General features: G+C 34.2%; 4 protein-coding genes across 5 annotated transcripts; 2 read left to right on the forward strand and 2 right to left on the reverse strand.

Annotated features, from left to right (window-relative positions):
* The first annotated feature begins 2,719 nt into the window (after positions 1 to 2,719).
* LOC108196651 (protein DA1-related 1) lies at positions 2,720 to 8,813 on the forward strand. 2 transcript variants are annotated; one of them, XM_017364038.2, is made up of 13 exons: positions 2,720 to 2,858; positions 3,302 to 3,437; positions 4,210 to 4,356; positions 4,543 to 4,633; positions 5,300 to 5,579; positions 6,357 to 6,477; positions 6,630 to 6,713; positions 6,913 to 7,032; positions 7,368 to 7,580; positions 7,674 to 7,736; positions 7,819 to 7,937; positions 8,036 to 8,094; positions 8,178 to 8,813. In XM_017364038.2, exons 3-13 carry the CDS (start codon positions 4,246 to 4,248, stop codon positions 8,501 to 8,503), a joined length of 1,587 nt encoding a protein of 528 aa, XP_017219527.1. In that variant the 5' UTR covers positions 2,720 to 2,858; positions 3,302 to 3,437; positions 4,210 to 4,245; the 3' UTR covers positions 8,504 to 8,813. The 2 variants fall into 2 exon arrangements, with proteins under 2 accessions (XP_017219527.1, XP_017219526.1); XM_017364037.2 differs by lacking the exon at positions 2,720 to 2,858 and adding an exon at positions 3,011 to 3,221.
* A 548-nt stretch (positions 8,814 to 9,361) lies between these two features.
* On the forward strand, positions 9,362 to 12,634 carry LOC108194312 (pentatricopeptide repeat-containing protein At5g66631). Its single transcript, XM_017361261.2, has one exon. The coding sequence runs from the start codon at positions 9,708 to 9,710 to the stop codon at positions 11,751 to 11,753; it is 2,046 nt and encodes a 681-aa protein (XP_017216750.1). The 5' UTR covers positions 9,362 to 9,707; the 3' UTR covers positions 11,754 to 12,634.
* A 489-nt stretch (positions 12,635 to 13,123) lies between these two features.
* Positions 13,124 to 15,312, reverse strand: LOC135146696 (lysM domain receptor-like kinase 4). Its single transcript, XM_064082240.1, has one exon. The coding sequence runs from the start codon at positions 15,174 to 15,176 to the stop codon at positions 13,263 to 13,265; it is 1,914 nt and encodes a 637-aa protein (XP_063938310.1). The 5' UTR covers positions 15,177 to 15,312; the 3' UTR covers positions 13,124 to 13,262.
* A 736-nt stretch (positions 15,313 to 16,048) lies between these two features.
* Positions 16,049 to 17,475, reverse strand: LOC108193927 (cold-regulated 413 plasma membrane protein 4). Its single transcript, XM_017360780.2, has 4 exons — positions 17,247 to 17,475; positions 16,609 to 16,716; positions 16,440 to 16,510; positions 16,049 to 16,354 (listed from the first exon to the last, which is right to left on the reverse strand). Exons 1-4 carry the CDS (start codon positions 17,366 to 17,368, stop codon positions 16,134 to 16,136), a joined length of 522 nt encoding a protein of 173 aa, XP_017216269.2. The 5' UTR covers positions 17,369 to 17,475; the 3' UTR covers positions 16,049 to 16,133.
* Between the last annotated feature and the right edge of the window lie 521 nt (positions 17,476 to 17,996).

Consider the following 17,996-nt stretch of genomic DNA (forward strand, 5'->3'; position numbering starts at 1 on the left):
CCAAGATAGTCAATATCCTGTATAGACTGTCATAATAAAAAATTTCAGGAAATATTGGTAAAAACAATAGAAGAAATTATGCATTCACTTCTATTCAAATTAAGCTTTAAAAAAATATAATAAGTAATTTGTTTTTCATGTTTACATTGCTTCGGAATATTTGATACATCTAATTACTTTGTCTTGTAACGTATGTATTAAGTATTTATTTAATATCAATATTATTTATTTATTTTAATACTTTATTGTAGAAGAATACACGTAATTACTAAGTTGTGTTAATTTAAGATTATTATAAATCTAATTAATATTTTGATTAATTTTTAATTTATCAAGTAATCTGTAGCGGTGCTCAGCTATCCTCTAGAATTTTAAAACATCAATGGTTGTTTTGCTAGGTTTCAGAATTTGAAAAAATCCATTAAAATTAAAATAGTGTGAGAAAGAAGAAAGTGGATAAACTGATGGTATGTTTCATATTAACTTAATAAATTTGAAAAATTCAATGAAAATAATTGTTTAAACTTTAAAGTAATTTTTATATTATAAAAATACATAATTTTTATAAGATAATATGAAAAATTTAAAGGAAGTTCCATGATGCAGTTTAAAAAAAATCAGATTCAAACTGATAAAGAAGATTCTAGCAAAGCCGGCTAAAAGAAAACTCAACTCAAAAGATTCACTCGTGCACTACCGACCTGGCTACCAATAATATCAACAAACTAGTCGTTTCTCCACTATATTTTGTTTGCATTTTGAGATAAATCCCTGATATGTCCATTTGACAAATGAGGGCAAGAGCTATGGGGTATTAACTTATGAGTCAGAGAACCTAAAAATGCTAGTGATATTTTTTATTTTTAAAATTTGATTTTACAAATATGTAGAAGAAGACTCTAAAAGATAATCTATATAATTTATTATTATATTTATAATTTAATACCTACTCTAGTAGGTTGTAAACACAAAATGTTTTTATCCAAATAAATGATAATAAAAATTACTTCTAACTTAATTAACTTCTCGTTTATAGGTAAGAAGCACTTCTTTTAGGTGATATCAAACTGTTTCTATATATTTGTTCAAAATTTTGTGAACTAACAATAAGTGTGAAATATAAATTGACATTTGTTTTTTAATTTTCATGATTGGAATTTCAAATTTATGTAGGTAGTCATTTTTAAAAAAAAAGAATTAATTTTTATCTCACAAAAATGATCATAAGCGATTTTTCTAATAAAAATAATATTTGACCATCCATTTATGAATTTAAAACTTTAATTGTTAATATATAAAATAGGTAAGAGTCATGTATTATTTTACAATTTACTCTTACAAAAAACAAATTAATTTTTGAGGTCGGGTGAATATGCCATATACATCCCCGTTATATTCGTCCAATTCTATCAAATTGTATAAATTGTATAGAAAACTGCATGAAACTATAGTTAGAATTTAACGTGTCTGAAAACACACACTAAGCATCAACTTTGACTTTTTTATTAAAAGAATTGATATTAATTTATTATGTCAATTAAAACTTAACATTCTCGTGATTATTGTACATCCCCAAGCATAATTATAAAAAATCCCTAAAAACTAAATTAGTGCAAAAATGATCTGAAATGACGGCCACAATGTCCTTGAAGCATTTTAAGTTGTCCACTTACATGACAATAAACCTTCTCCAACCTGCCAGAGAATCGTTGACCTGTCGGTCCAGTCTCCACTCCACAACTATTTACCGCTGGCCCCTTCTAGTAATATATTGGTGTCGGACACGTATTTTAATATTTTTTAGAAAATAATTTTATAATTAATTTTTTAAATTTCTTTTCTGAATAAATAATTATTAAATTAAGTTATAAATTATATTTCATAAAAAAATGAAATTGCGTGTCGGATCATGAAAAAAGTATAGAATTGAATGAGACGTAGAGAGATACTCCCTCTGTCCCCCTCATTTTTTTACGTTACTTTTCGGCACGCTTTTTCACACTCATTTAAAGTATAGTTCCATAATATATTTTTTTTAATTTTTTTATTCTGAATAAAAATTTGATACTTAAATTTTTATTCAAAAAAGAAAATTTTAGAAAAAAGTTCTACAACTATACTTTATAGGAGCCTCAAAATGCGTGCAAACAGTAAACGTAAACAACCACGGGAGACGGAGGGAGTATATTATCAAATAACAATAATATATAATTCTCTTATTTTATTGTTATTGAATTATGATAATTATCAATCCTCTTTCAAAATTAATTTTCAAGAAGATCCTAAGTTACTCACAAAAAATATTATCGTAGAAATTAGATAATACTTTATTAATATTTAAGTATTTACATATGAGGTATAATATGAATAATAGTATTTTTATAAAATTTGATAGTAAAATACCGCATAAAAATCAATTTTTAACGTAAAAATATGAGAATACATGCCTTTTGTAGAAGCAATTTTAAATTAAAAACGTTTATTCATCAATATACGTATTTATCATCATATATTTGTTGTTATTTCCTGGACTCTAAATTAAAAAGAGTTAAAAGAAATACTAATTTGTAAGTTATATAAATCTAAATCATCAAAAAAATAAAAATAAATATTGATCGATCAATATATTAATTAATTAAAAATTATATATTATATTATAAATATTATCTACGATAAAGAAATACTTAAATATGTGCCATCAGCTCAAAGACCATTCTTTGATCTGATAACATGGGTGAGACACAGGGTGAGGTCTCTAGGTCTCAATTGTCACCTAATAAAGCCAAAGCATGACTCTTTCTGTGACTCTTTGTCTCCACACTTCAACTTCTCTTCATGGCACTTCATCTCTAGCTAAGGTAAATACCCTTTTTTATAAACTTTATTTTATGCACATTTAACCTCTAGTTTACATATGGTGGAGAAATAAAATGGAGGGTTAAGTGGGACCCACTTGTAAAAAAAGAAGAAACTACTTGTAAAAATTGACACCCATGATGCCTCATTTTTCAACCTTTAAGGAAGGTATAGATGAGCCTGATGATCTCAACTGTTTCAACTTTTTCCCCATTTTTTTTTTAAATTTTAATAATAATTGTTATTATACTTTCTTGGCCTGTATGCTAAGCATGGTTTGGTTTTCAAGTGCTTTTCTTGTGTTTTTTCTTACTTTCACTGGAATGTTCGTCTGAAGCTTAAAGATTGAATCTTTATTTATTTTGGTAATTAAAGAGTGAAACTTTTTTAGTTTTTTTAATTTTGTGGTATATATTTTAGTTATTGCAGTAAATTATATTTGCAGGAGTGGTTGAAGCAAAAGGGTATGAAGGGAAATCAAGAATCTTGTTTGTGAGTATGATTACAAGTGAATTGGGGATTCCATTTGATCTGGGATTCATTAGATTCAATCTTGTCAATAGATTCTTGCATTTTTTGAGGTAAACTGTTTTGCTTGTGATGATTGTGGCAACTGTTTTACTTTGAGAATGACCCATCAATTTCAAGATTCTTGCTTTTATGTATTTTTCAATCGGAATTCTGATATGTGAATATATTCTCATGATTTGATATCTTACAACTGCTGAAGTTTCTTAATTTGATGTTCTCTGTTGTGGAAGTTTTGTGTTGTATGTTAAGGAATTTTCGATTGTGTTAGATGTTCATTCTACTGTATTAATTTTGCAATTCAAGTCCTTGTGCAACTGTTTCAGATAGGGTATATGCGAACTTAATTGCGTCTTTTTTCTAATTACTGTTCTTCTTCTGCCCTGTGTCGAATTTGGCTCAACCCTTCATATTTACATTTTTATTCTTCATTTTCGCCTCTTTTTATTTATATATTTGTGCTAACTTTTCACTTTTTGCCTATGCTTTCGATCAGGACTGACAATTCATTATGCTAGTGAAAGGTGTTCTTTATTAATTTCCATCTTTCTTTCAAAAACCATCAATTCATTGTCATCATTTGATGCTGTTAGGCTCTTGATGTTTGTTCAACTTTTTAGCTGGTTATTGGTTGGTGTTGCAGCTGACTGAAGAACTGTTTGTCTTTACATTTTTACTCTTTAGCTCAATCAAAAATTTTGGGATTTGAAGATGCCAATGACTACTAGTCTATATAAATTAAGAACATTTCTCTTTCTGTTGCGCTAGATACTATATTGATCTGCAATAGGATGAACTGTCATTAGCCAAATTTTATGGATGCAGAAAAAGATTTGTCAATCTAGGTGTGGGAATAGCGACATGGGATGGTTAACCAAAATTCTGAAAGGATCTAGCCATAGAATCTCTGAAGGGCAATATCATGGGAAATATCATGAGGAGAAATTTTGGGAAGGCCCTTCTAATTCAGTGGTAATTAGTGATTCTGCTACTTAGATGTTACATTTAATAAGTAGCTTATTTTTTAGATAGATATGCTGATCCTTCACTGGCTTAGCAAACAAATATGCTTGAAAGATGTCTACCAATTTTTGCTTCTTATGTGTACATGTATACTCACAATTTTTTCTTCTGTTGGTATTCTGGGAATTGATGTAGGATGCATGGTCAGATTTTGAGCAGGAAGATATTGATCATGCTATTGCACTTTCTCTTGCAGAAGAAGATCTGAAAGGAAAGAAAGTAGTAGGTAAGTTGCATGAATTACGTAGTTGTTATTCATGTAGAAATAATATAATTCTTAACATATGCATTCTATTTGCATGTTTCGTACTTCTTAGTAATATATAAGAAGTAAGAAACAACTAGAAGCTTAACATGGTCATGGCAATGTTCTCTTACTAGTAATTAACGTGAAGGATAGCTAAGAATATTTGTGCTCTTTCTGTGATTGTGTAACTTGTTAGTTACAGACTTGCAGTGGCTGGAAATTATACACGAATGCCTGTGGCACCTAGCTTGTTGCTTTTATCCTATCAATCTAAGTTGTATGTGAGGCTTTGTGGCAAAATATAGGAATCTCATTCAATCAAACTCTTTTATGGTGTAACTTGATATGAGTATCAAATAGAAGACTGTTACAGGGTATTCCTAAGCATTATATCTATCACACAATCGTTCCCAAGTTAAAGTTACTTCGATCCCCTAAATAGGTATGGGGTCTTTCATTTGTATTCACATGTTATTGTTTTAAGGATTGTAAATCTGATCATGCTTCCTCACTTGATATTACTTTTTTCTAAGTTAAAAAGATTATCATACAAATGTTTGACAGTTTTTCTCAGCTGTTGATAAACCTAAAAAACTCTATTGATTTGGTTCAAATAATAACATCACTTTTTATTGGATTCCTTAGAGGTTAAAATAGAATCAGAACCAGAATCAGAATCCGAACCAGAACCTGAACCAGAACCAGAACCAGAACCGGAACCGGAACCGGAACCAGAACCTGAAGAAGAGCCTGAACCGCATTCTGAACTGGAAAAGGTAGAAAAACCGAAAATGGATGTTCTTCTGGAAGAAGATGAACAGCTTGCCAAGGCTATTCAAGAAAGTTTATACATAGACTCTACACCTCAATATGATTTTGGAAATTTGTTTCAACCATATCCTTATCTATATCCACCTGGGTTCAGGTATGTTCTAAATGTTTCCGTTGGCTGGTTTACACTTTTATATCATTTTTACCCCCTCTTTCCTCACACACACACACACACACACACACACACACACACACACACATATATATATTTATGTGTGTGTGTGTGCGCACACACACAGACACGTATATTGTTCTACAGTGTCGACCTCATTCCCTTTACAAAGATCGAGGGTCCATGCCTTGTCGAAGGCTATATTGGTGCTTGAGTGTCTAGTTGGCAAAAAAAAAAAGACAAACCTATGAATCTGTGCAATAAGATTTGTATCTAGAATCCAGATTATTATACTGCTCAGCTGCTTATCGATCTCTATTAATAATTTGGTATTAAGAATACAAAGGAATGTTCATATGTTATGCTGCATCAGCTGCTTAACTGTTATGTGATAATATATTTGGCCTTCTAAGGTGTATAATTTCTGTCTAATGTTACAGCCACCTGCACAATATGAGTTGGTAATGACTTGAAGTGTGCAGGCCAATATAGCTCAGTTTGTAAACTTATTTAAACTACAATTGATTCCTGTTGTCATAGCAGTTTTTGTAAAACTTTGAAAAGATGTCTCAGTTTAAACCCCAATATAAAGCTGGAGTATGAAGCCCGATTTATATGAAATTTTTATTGGAGTGAAATCTTGTATGCACAAATTGCCTTCTTGATGCACAATTGCAACTTGTTATATTCATCTATTTCCTTATTTTCATATTAACATATGAAATTTCACCATTTAATTTTATATGTATTCTATTGTAGGATCTGTGCAGGTTGCAACAGTGAAATTGGCCATGGACGATTTTTAAGTTGCATGGGCGGTGTTTGGCATCCAGAATGTTTTCGCTGTCATAGTTGTAATATACCAATATCTGATTATGAGGTACGACACTTTTAAGAATTAAAGTGGTTATCCGGAATCTTTTAAGGAAAAATTTCACGAGGTTTTTAGTTTCTCTTCATAAACCTGATATAATTAGGGGATACATATCTGGCCCTATAGTTAGAAAATGATTTTTCTTTCTATTGCTGCAGTTTTCAATGTCTGAAAATCGGCCATTTCACAAATCTTGCTACAAGGAACGCCATCACCCCAAATGTGATGTTTGTAAGAACTTCGTAAGTGGCTATATTCTTTGCTCTAGTTGTACATTTCTATTGTAAAATGAACTATGTATATTACGTTATGCCACAAACCGCGGGTGCTAATTTTGTGATAGATTATCAAATTACTTCTCGCTGATTACATGTGGATTGCAGTGTTATTAACTCTGCTGTTTTAGTATTAATTAAGTCCTATTTTAATGTCATGTTATAGATCCCAACAAATGCGGCTGGTCTTATTGAGTATAGGGCTCATCCTTTCTGGGAACAGAAGTACTGTCCCTCACATGAGCATGACATGACGCCAAGATGTTGCAGTTGTGAGAGAATGGAGGTATGGGAAATTGGTTACCCCCAAAAAATCATCCCTTCCTGAAACCAAGATATAACTGTAAGAAGGTTTCTAAACCTTGCTTACACCGTTACACATATATAGCAGAAAAAAAAAGAATCTTGCTTACATTGATTAATAAATGAATTGCTCGAAGAATTGTGAATTTCTAATAGTAATTGTAAGAAGGTACTTAAGCTTTCTTGCTAGTGCATGAGAAATCACACTAATATAATAAAAAACAGAGCATAAGAGAAGGCGAGGTGAGGATCAAACTTTTTCACCGACACTTGGGCATTCCTTGATTCTTATTATAAAATACTTTCAATCCGATGCAGCCCAGGGATACAAGATATCTTTTACTAGATGATGGTCGAAAGCTTTGTCTGGAGTGCTTGGACTCATCTATAATGGACACACATGAATGTCAACCTCTTTACCTTGAAATACAAGACTTTTATGAAGGATTGTTAATGAAAGTGGAACAACAAATACCACTGCTCTTAGTTGAGAGGCAAGCGCTAAATGAGGCCATGGAAGGAGAAAAACATGTGAGGCGAATTTATTTATGTCCTCCATGTTTCAAATGATGGTTAAATTATTACTGCCTGTACTCTTGATATTCAAATTTTCTCCTATTTCAGGGTCATCATCACATGCCTGAGACGAGAGGTCTTTGCCTGTCAGAAGAACAAACCATTAGCACTGTATGAATATTTTTCTTAGCATCTACTATACTTGGTGTTTTAGCTGTTTAAATATATATATTTAATTACTCACCGACCACAGATTTCAAGGAGACCTAAGATTGGAGCAGGCTACCGGATCATAGACATGATTACAGAACCTTACAGACTAATTCGCGAGTGTGAGGTGACAGCTATTCTTATTTTGTATAGTCTTCCAAGGTAATATTATATAAAGTTTCCTTCTATTGTCTATATTGGACTTTATTCATTCATGCACTTCCTGAAATACAGACTAAAACCAAACTCAAAATTTTCAGGTTACTGACCGGATCAATCTTGGCACATGAGATGATGCATGCATGGCTGCGGCTAAAAGGTGCTTATCTTTGCAAATCAAAATATACCCTTTTTTTAATCATACAGCCTCAAGAATAATGATAATAATCGGGTAATTATTAGGTTATCCCAATCTAAGTCCAGAAGTTGAAGAAGGTATATGCCAAGTGCTAGCTCATATGTGGTTGGATTCTGAGATAATGGCCGGTTCTGGTAGTAATATGGCCTCAACTTCATCAGCATCCTCCTCCTCATCTGCTCCCCCATCATCAAAGAAGGGAAAGCGTTCTGATTTTGAAAAGAAACTCGGGGAGTTCTTCAAGCATCAGATTGAATCAGATACCTCAGCAGCCTACGGAGATGGATTCAGAGAGGGTAACAAGGCAGTGCTCAAGTATGGCCTCAGGAGAACCCTCGATCACATTAGACTAACAGGCTGCTTTCCTTAGAAAATCTGCGTCGGTTGCAGCTTACATTGGACAAACACACACAAACACACACATATGTACACAAGTATATATACCCTGGCTCTACAAAATTTCAGAATTGCTCAATAGAACAAGAGCAGTATTAGAATAAATCATAAGGTGACTGAATAAACAGAAAGTGCTTGTATGTTATGCATAATCCATGCACATCTATATTACAGAGAGAAAGAGATAGGAATGTATAACTTTGCTTTTGCTGTTTTGCACATGACTGTAGCCTATGAAATGCACTCTAAGCATATATATGTATCTGAGCAGAATTTTCTTTATATTGTGGTTTTTGTTTCTAATTGTAGATTAGAGTATCTAATGGCATTTAAATGTGACTTTTGGTCACTTAATTAAGTAACATTAATTATCACTTAAATAATGATTAAAATGTTAGTAGTCGAAATATTAGAAACATGGGACCGTGTTTGTCCGGGTTTTCCCCCCATTTTTAAGTATTTTTTTATTTTTAAATTAAAAAATATACGTTCAATTTAAAATTAGAAATAAGTCGTTTTATTATTATGATTATTTAAATAAAAATCAATTTCAACCCGAAAAGTAAATAATTTATGAAATTTATTTTTGTTATTAACTTTTCAATAACTTATAAATCAATAAAAATGTAAATTCTTTTAATTCATTTCATTGAAATTTATTTATAATCTGTTTAATTTGACCAAACTTACTCGAATTCAAATACAATAAAACACTTCTGTCAAAAAAAATAAATACAATAAAACACTTTAAAAAAGAGTGATTGATATGTTTATTTCCTTTATCAATAATTTTAAAAAATTCTTAATAAATTACAATTTACAATAGACACTTGCTTAATTTTACTTCACAAATCCTCTTAATAAAATAGCAAATCAACTTAAACCCTGTGGGAAGAAGAAAATTTTAATATGAGAACTGAGAAGTATGCTTAAACCCTTTGAATAAACCTTGAACTTGATACAATAGATTAAATCACATCATCAATCACCCTCATATAATTTTTGTGGAAGAGGGTTACTTAAGTATCAGGGAGTTGTGTATGCAGGCCAACTGTTTGATATGTGTTCTCACAGAACATGAGCCTATACTTTCTCGTTTTCACTTAAGTTTTTTAGCCATGAGAACAATCTAGTCCAAATTTTATTGGGGTGTTCATGATTCTTGGCGTGTTTATGTGATGACTATACGTCGCGGTTTAAGCACAGTTAGAGCTAATTCTTTGTTGTCTAGCTTAGGATACTCGAGCTGCTATATAAGATTGTTGCCAGTGTGCTTTAGTAGAGTGTTTCTGTTTGATGTACTTACTGTCCAATGCCGTTGTTTTTCGAGAAAGCCATGTGGGAATCAGGTTGCGCTTTATCTCCAGAGAGCAAAGCTGATTGATTCGATTCGGCTTATTATGCGTTCTAGTTCTCTAGAGTTTTTGGTGCCTGTTCTAAATGATCCGGCTCTGGACTCGTTTGTGGTGACAAATGCTCTAAATTCAGCTCCTTCTCCGGAGTCTGCGTTGTTCTTGGTGGAGAGTCTGAAGGGCATTCCACATTTTAGGCATACCCAACATAGTCTCCATGCATTGGCTAAGATTCTTGCGAAAGCTGGACAGGTTGCTAAACTTAAGGCCCTTATTAATGGAATTGATTCTGGGAAATTTATCAATGTTGCACGTGTTAGTTTTATGGATAAGATGAGGTGGTTGGCTGCTGCTGGGGACCTTGATGAGGTCCTTTCTGTCTGGAAGGAGTGGAGAGCAGTGCAGAATCGCCCATGTACCGAGTCTTATAACATTATCATGGCACTTTGTGCGCAGACGCATAAAGACTCTGAGGTTGTGAAGACATTCTGCAGGTTGATTGATGAAGGAGGGCTTCCAAATGCGAGGACATATACGGTAATCATTGAGCACCTTGTAAATTTAGAGAAACTGGATGAAGCAATGCAGGTTTTCCAAATACTGCCTTCAATGAGGATTAAACGGACGTTAAGGCAGTACTCAGTTTTGGTAGGGGCATTCACTGATACTGGTCAATTTGATATGGTTAAAATTTTACTTGATAATATGCACATTGATGCAATATTGCCTGGTCGAGCCATGCATTCATCTTTACAGCGCATGCAGGAGGCAGGTTATGTTGAGGAAACTACAGAATTGGTTAAAGAAATGTTACCAGATCAGAGGATTAAAAACATCAAATCATCTATAACTGATAGTGATTATGACGACGATGATGATGATCATGCAAATGAAGACGTTGGCTCTACCCTCTGCAATGCTGGTGAAAATGCCGTTCAGCTGAAACCATGGTTCGACCCAGCTGCATTGGCTAGTGCTTTGTATTACTGGAGACCGGAAGAGTTATCAACACTGGAAGATGCTAATTTTGTATGGACTACTCGGTTGGTTTCCAAGATGATTAGAAATTTCCGTTCTGCTGAAACGGCGTGGCAGTTTTTCACTTGGGTTTCTTACCAACCAGGATTCTGTCATAATGTTTACACCATATCAAGGATGATCACCAAGTTAGCTCGTGACGGGCAAGTCAATTTGGTTGATCAACTATTGTTTAAAATAAAAAGGGAGGATATACAATTATCCTTTAGCACAATCAAGTTGATTATCGATTTTTATGGTATATCAGGGAATGGTGAACCAGCGCTTAAGGTTTTCCAAGGTGCTAAAACAATATGTGGTACCTTATCAACAAATAGTCTTTTGCTCCTGTATTCATCTCTTCTAAGAACATTAGCCAAGTGTAAGATGCATGATAAGGCCTTAGATATCCTAGATGAAATGATACTGTGCGGAATCCTTCCAGATATTCAAACATTTTCAGGATTGATGCACCACTTTGCTCTCCAAGGAGAAATAAAAACAGTGCAGAGACTCTTTGCAATGGTAAAACAGAGTGAGATGAACCCCGATGCCTACATGTACCAGATTCTTATTACTGCGTACTGCAAGTCTGAAAGATCTGCTCTTGCTTTGAGGGTTTTTGAGGATATGAGGAATGCTAACCTGATGCTTGATGTTTCGACAAAGGATTTTCTAGTGAATAGTCTTTGGAAGGAAGGTAAGCTCCGAGAGGCTGCCTCTGTAGAAGAAAAAAGCCAGGAGATCAGTAATGTTCCTCCACTTGCATTGTCTGGTCAGTTGTTCACTGTGAGTTCTTCAGATCTTGCAACGGTTTATAAGATTTACTCGGACAGCTTGGAATCTATGTGCTGAAATCGTGAGTGGATTAAAAGTAAGAGTTTTTTGTAATGTAGTATGTGAATTGGATGGTGGTCAAGGTGATATGATAACATCTGAACTATATATAACATGAGTTTGAAATCCTTCTAGATTTCTTTTCCCAGTGCTTCAATATATTTTTTGAACTTGGTGACAAACTTTTGCTTGTTCTTTTCTTTAACCTTTCTGCTTATCTTAGAACCCAATCCTAAGCAGTTTATTGATTGTTTTACTGATTATACTCTTGAACCCAATCCTCCCTTGGACTATGTAGTATATGTGACTTGCACATTAAAGGTGAATATTCTTGACCAAGAATGGTTCATGGTGATATATATGACCAAGTTACATACTTCTCAAATCCATTTTCAGGCAATTTCTTCACAGCCGGGCCTGCTACAGGCCCCTTACTTGAAGCAGATGTTTTTTTCTTGGCTTTCTTCTCTTCGAGTTCTTTCTGGTAGTATTTTGAAAGAACATAGAGGAGAGGCTATCAAGATAGATGGATTCTATCTTATTAAAAAGCTTTGTACCCTATAGGCGGATCTCTAAGCTTGACAAATTAGCCGCATTGTGCACAGCGGAAAAATCTACAGCCATTCAGCCAGACCAAGTTTCACAAAGATAGTCCCGACTCCCGAGCTCTCATTTCTTGCTCATTCAACTTGTCAGATGGATGCAAGGTCCTAGATATCTGGACTGGAACCAGATGAATCTTTGAAGTTACCCGTGCGGTCATTGGTCGTTAAGTTTTGCTTAGTCAAGCAGTAGATATCTAGTGTTTTGCTTTTTATTTGGTAGAGCTTCCTTCAAGTGGAGTGGTTTTTAAAGTAATTAATCTCTATCCTTAGCAAGAACCAAATACTTGCAGGAAACTTAGAAAGAAAAAGAAAAAAACTTGCAGGAAGCATTCTTATTTTTCATTTTTACATCCGCAGAACTGAATGTTAAAATTGCAGTTTAGCAATATGTGATAAGGGTCCTGGTCTCCATCAATCATGTACCGGGACTTTTTAAGTGGCCTATTATTGACAGTCGGATGAATATTCGATAATCAGGATTATAACATCTTTTTTAACATGTTCAGCATTTAACTGTTGGATGGGTAAAACGCATTTTAACCGCCGGACAAAGTCATTTTACCCGTATAAGGATTAAAACATACTGAATGTATTTAAAAATTGTTATAATATTGGCAGTTAAAAAATACTAAATATGTTTTAAAAATATTATAATCTTAATCACCAATATTCATCCAAACATTCGAAAAATAACATGTCATTTAAAGGTCCCCGACTCCGGGGACCACGACCCATGTGATAATATATATCTTGAATGTTCGAAGTTCTGAAGACGATTCATAATTTATCGAACATCAAACGTCAGTAAACTACCCAGTAAATGTAAGAAGCATGATTCTTAAGTACAGTACATATGAGTTGAAACACAATGTATTTACAAACTGACAGCAGCTTGCAAGCTGCAATTGTAACTCGAACTTTGCTATTCGAAGTTACCTGTATGTTCCCAGGAGAGTGAACTATTAATAGTTCTTGATAGATTCTGCACAATAACATCCATTTCTGGACGCACTGAAGGATCTTTCTTAATGCAGTTATCTATTAGTCTGATCACGAAAATGGCATGATCTGTCGGATAATTACCTTCCAGTGCAGGATCCATGAAACTGCTTAAATTCGCTTTTTCATTTTCCTCCTGAAGAGTAGGCCTGAGGGCATTGCTCAAGTCAGAGTTTGCTTCGTACAGTGAAGAAACTTCCTTTCCTGTAAGCATTTCCATCAAAAGAACGCCAAATGAATAAACATCGAGCTTTGGGGAGATCATCCCATTCTCTAGATACTCTGGAGCCATGTAACCTTGTGTTCCGACTATGTGTCTTGTCAAGACAAAATGTTCTCCGTCCTCATCAGCTGATCTTGCTAAACTTAGGTTGGCAATTTTGGCCCTTAAATTAGTGTCAAGAAGAATATTGCTGCTTTTTATATCCTTGTGGACGTATGGAGGGGAAGCATAGCGATGGAGATAATTAAGCCCTGTGGCTACATCGAATGCAATCTGAATCCGCTGAGTCCATGTCAAGAACTTTTGGCTTGTGTTATTGTTATATATCCAGTCGCACAAGGGTCCGTTGACTGCAAACTCATAGACAAGATACCAAGTTCCATCATTGAAGCCGACGCCTGAAAGACGGATGATATTGAAATGGTTGATCTTGTTCAGTATATTGATTTCCTTGGTTACATCTCCGTTTATTTCCTTTATAGCAGCAAGATCACCATTGATTCTACCACGATAAACTGACCCCTTAATCAGAGAACTGAGATCAAAACCTTCTGTAGCAAACTCAAGCTCCTTAAAAGTATAGATTTTGAGGGACTGAGCAGAAATGGATACACTTTCCAAGAAATCAAATTCTTGTTCAAATTTCTTCTCTGTTGATTTCTCTAGTGCCTCAAAACTTTCTGAGGTGAATACTGGATCTATATCCTTCTTACTTCCACTTTTAGTTTTACGAAAGAAGAAACAAAAAACCACCACTCCGATCACTGACAATAGACCAAGACTTCCGAGAACTCCAGCTACAACATATATCCATGTTTTACTCTTAGTATGTGACGAAGAAACAGGTGAAGATGGTGGAGGCGGAGGTGGTGATGGAATTGGTAAGATTTGAGAACTTGAGGGGGGCTTTTCCAGAGGAACTAGAAGGGTTGTAAAAGGATAGATAACTGTGTCATCTTCCGATAAACCATTGGCATCAAGAGTCCTGCCAGTATCCGCCCCAAATATATCACCAATAAGTGCAACATATTGACCCCAAGTAACCAAATAACTTAACAGATAATCCACACCATCATTAGTTTGGTTCTTAGTCGGACAAGCACACCTCAGAGGAATGATAAGTCTCGTACCAGCATACAACTTCTTAGTTGTAAGATTATTGTTTTGCGCTTGGAGGGCTTGACATGTCGAGAGGCCTTGAAAAGTGTTGTTAGCAATGATAAAAAAGGTCTCGTCTTTCTGTACAACATAAGACGCGTTTACCTGGTAGTACTTGCCTGAGCAGGAGCAGTTGACAGGAACAAGGACCACCTTATTTGTTTCAAATGTAGCGTCTTCGGGAACTGAATTGAGCTGAGACAGCTCAGATGGATCAGCAGCCAACAAGCTCGAAATTGAAGAGACTGAGGTGAATGGAGGCTGAGATCTGAAGGTGAGATAAGCTTGGCATCTAGGGGTGACACCATTGCAGGTATATCCGAGTGCAGAATTTGACTTGTCCGCGCTGCCACAAGCTGTCGTAGCTTTTCTGATGTAAGGCTGCTGACCCCTAATCAAATAAGAGCAAGAGAGTACAGAAATGAAGAAGATACAAAGGAGATGCATGAAATCCATTGTGAAGTAGCAACAATACTCAGTAGTCAATAGCCCATGGCAAGATGAATGTATCTTCCCAGACAGATATTGTTAAACAAGCTAGAATAATAAAAAAATGCTGCAAAAATAATAAGGGAATAGTTGCTTAGTTCATGCTCAACCACTAGCATCTCAGTTGACCATTGACATTAACAGTAACAGAACTGAATGGTTAAAGAATGAACTTAGCAGCCTCTCAGCAACATAAATAAACAAGCTACTCCTATATAATATTAAATCATCGATTACACATTACGAAGCAAAACTGAATTCTTAATACAAGGTCAACACTTAGAAAGGCAGCATGGGGAAGGTGGAGTGCAGGATGTATTTTGTTACTACTGGTGTTCCTATCTGTTAAATTTTAAGAATCTGTGAAACAGATAGAACTGAATTCTTAATACAATGTCAACACTTAGAGGCAGCAGCCAGCATGGGGAAGGTGGAGGGCAGGGTGTATTTTTGTTAGTTGCTACTACTGCTTATCAGCACAAGCCTTGTTGGATGTTCCTATCTGTTAACTTTTAAAGAATCTAACTTGAAGCGGAGGGATATTTTAAGATGTATTAATATCTAATTTGAAACGGAGGAAATAGTATACCGAGACCCTAATATGGATCTTTAACCAGGAGACCAATCGTTCAGTGTACTTGTCTTCATTTAGAAACATAATGAGAAAAATTACATTGTTAAACACTTCAATGCAAAACGATGGTACTGCTATGGACATTAAGTTCTGCTTATGAAACGAGGAATGGTAAATCTAAATACTGACAGTGGCTAATAATCAAGAAAGATGATACTTTCATCATGACCAGAGAGTGCCAAAGATGAAAATTGAACATCAAGAATAAGAATAAGCATGCCCATTGATCATATAGCAGATAGCAGAGAACATGTCTGAATTTATCATTGGACATGATATTGTGTTCATAGCTACAAGTACAACATAGTGAAGTAGAAGAGGAAAGATATAGCAAGGCAATAACAAAGGCACTGCAAGTTACATTCCCATGTGCTACATATTCCATTTCCTCGAATCTCCATTACAACTAGTAATAATCCTAATATTAGACAAAAAACGCCACCAACAATGTTATATCGCAGTCCATCAGCCAGCCAGTCAGGTGTGACAACAAATATGAGAAATCGAGAAACTGCATTTACAGATGACATGCCCATCAGCTTCCAGGACGTAAATAAAAGTAAACTAAATGGTAGCCGAGGACATGATATCCAAACCTGGACACATTTCTGGGTAGAATAGGTTTGCTAGAACAGTGATGCACGCAACCCAGTATCCGAATTCCCCTCTGTTATATGAAAAATCTAGTATTAGTATCTGAACTACCCTCTGTACAGGTTTACAAATATTTCACAAAAATAAATTTTTTGAAAATTTAAGATGCACCGAAGTATTTCAAACAGCGCAGTTGGAAAGCTTATTAACAGAAACAGGACTAGCAGTGAAGTATGCTTGGACGATCGGTTCCCAGTCCTGTTCAGGATTAATAGAAGTCTGCAGGCAGGACCATAAACATTGTTAAAATATAGGAAAATGCTTCCCGCATAAAATTGGGTACAAAATCTTTCACAAAATGACATGTGTTAAAGTTTTGATTGGAATGTACCCCGTCTGTTCACATAAATAGCACCACTTGAAACATCACACGTTAATTGCATTGTCATTTTGTGCAAAAATTTTGTACCCAATTTTATGCATCTAGCACTACTATTAAGTATTAACATGTAATCTTCTGTCAAAAAAAAAAAGTATTAACATGTAATCTAATTGGATGGTCTTAAAGCTTCTTCTAAGAAGCAAAACCAAAAAACATGAACATCTCATGAGTAATATCAATAACAATAACATTGTCAGATGGATTCATCCTCGCTCCGCTTATCAGAAATCGAAAATTCCAACACAAGACGGGTGCGTGAGCATGTTTAATTACAAAAAACAATTGTGCTAACGAGTTGAGACATAATTTCAAGATCAAACTAATAAAAACAATAAATTCAAAGCAAAGACAGGGAAAAGAGACTAACATAGCAGAAATGGTTCCACCCCACTGGAAAGCAGAGCGACCCTTGTCATTAAATTCAAAAAATGCAGCTTCTTGTGAGATATTAGCAATTGTAGAGCTTAATTTGGACAGACCCATCTCCATTTTTGCGATTCTAATCGACCAAGAATTGAGCTTTATGGATTATTTATATATTTATGCATGCTTTATGTGCTCATTTTCCACAGCCCCACCTTTACCTTGGACTGATGCTTCCACTAGTACATATGTGCAATCATTTGGTATGTGGAGTAATTAAGATTGACCAAGGCTTAGTTGACTGATTAAAATTTTTTAATTTGCGATATGAAAATTAAAATTTTAATATATAAATTAAAATTTATTACTTTTAAACTTGACAAAATTGAGATAGGCACCGCCACAGAATCTCCCGAAATCAATTTTAGTATGTGTGTATTTGTATTAAAAAAGAATTTTAAATCAAGTAGATCATTATTTTTGATATATAAATCGAATTTCTTTAAATCACTTTTAAATATGTTTGTTTATATAAGAAAAACAATTTATTTCAAAAAATGCATACAAAATCATCTTTTTGAAATATAAATCAATTTTATTGTTGTATATATGGATATTTAGGAGATATTGAAAAAAATCCTCGATGAAAAATACGTAACAAATTTTGATATTTTTCATTGATTTTTAAATTATTATATCCCTTTATTTTTACAATAGATATATACTCGTCTAATTGATTGAATAATTTAAACAT

Source organism: Daucus carota, chromosome 7 (assembly GCF_001625215.2).
Source record: "Daucus carota subsp. sativus chromosome 7, DH1 v3.0, whole genome shotgun sequence".
NCBI classification, from domain to species: Eukaryota; Viridiplantae; Streptophyta; class Magnoliopsida; order Apiales; family Apiaceae; genus Daucus; species Daucus carota.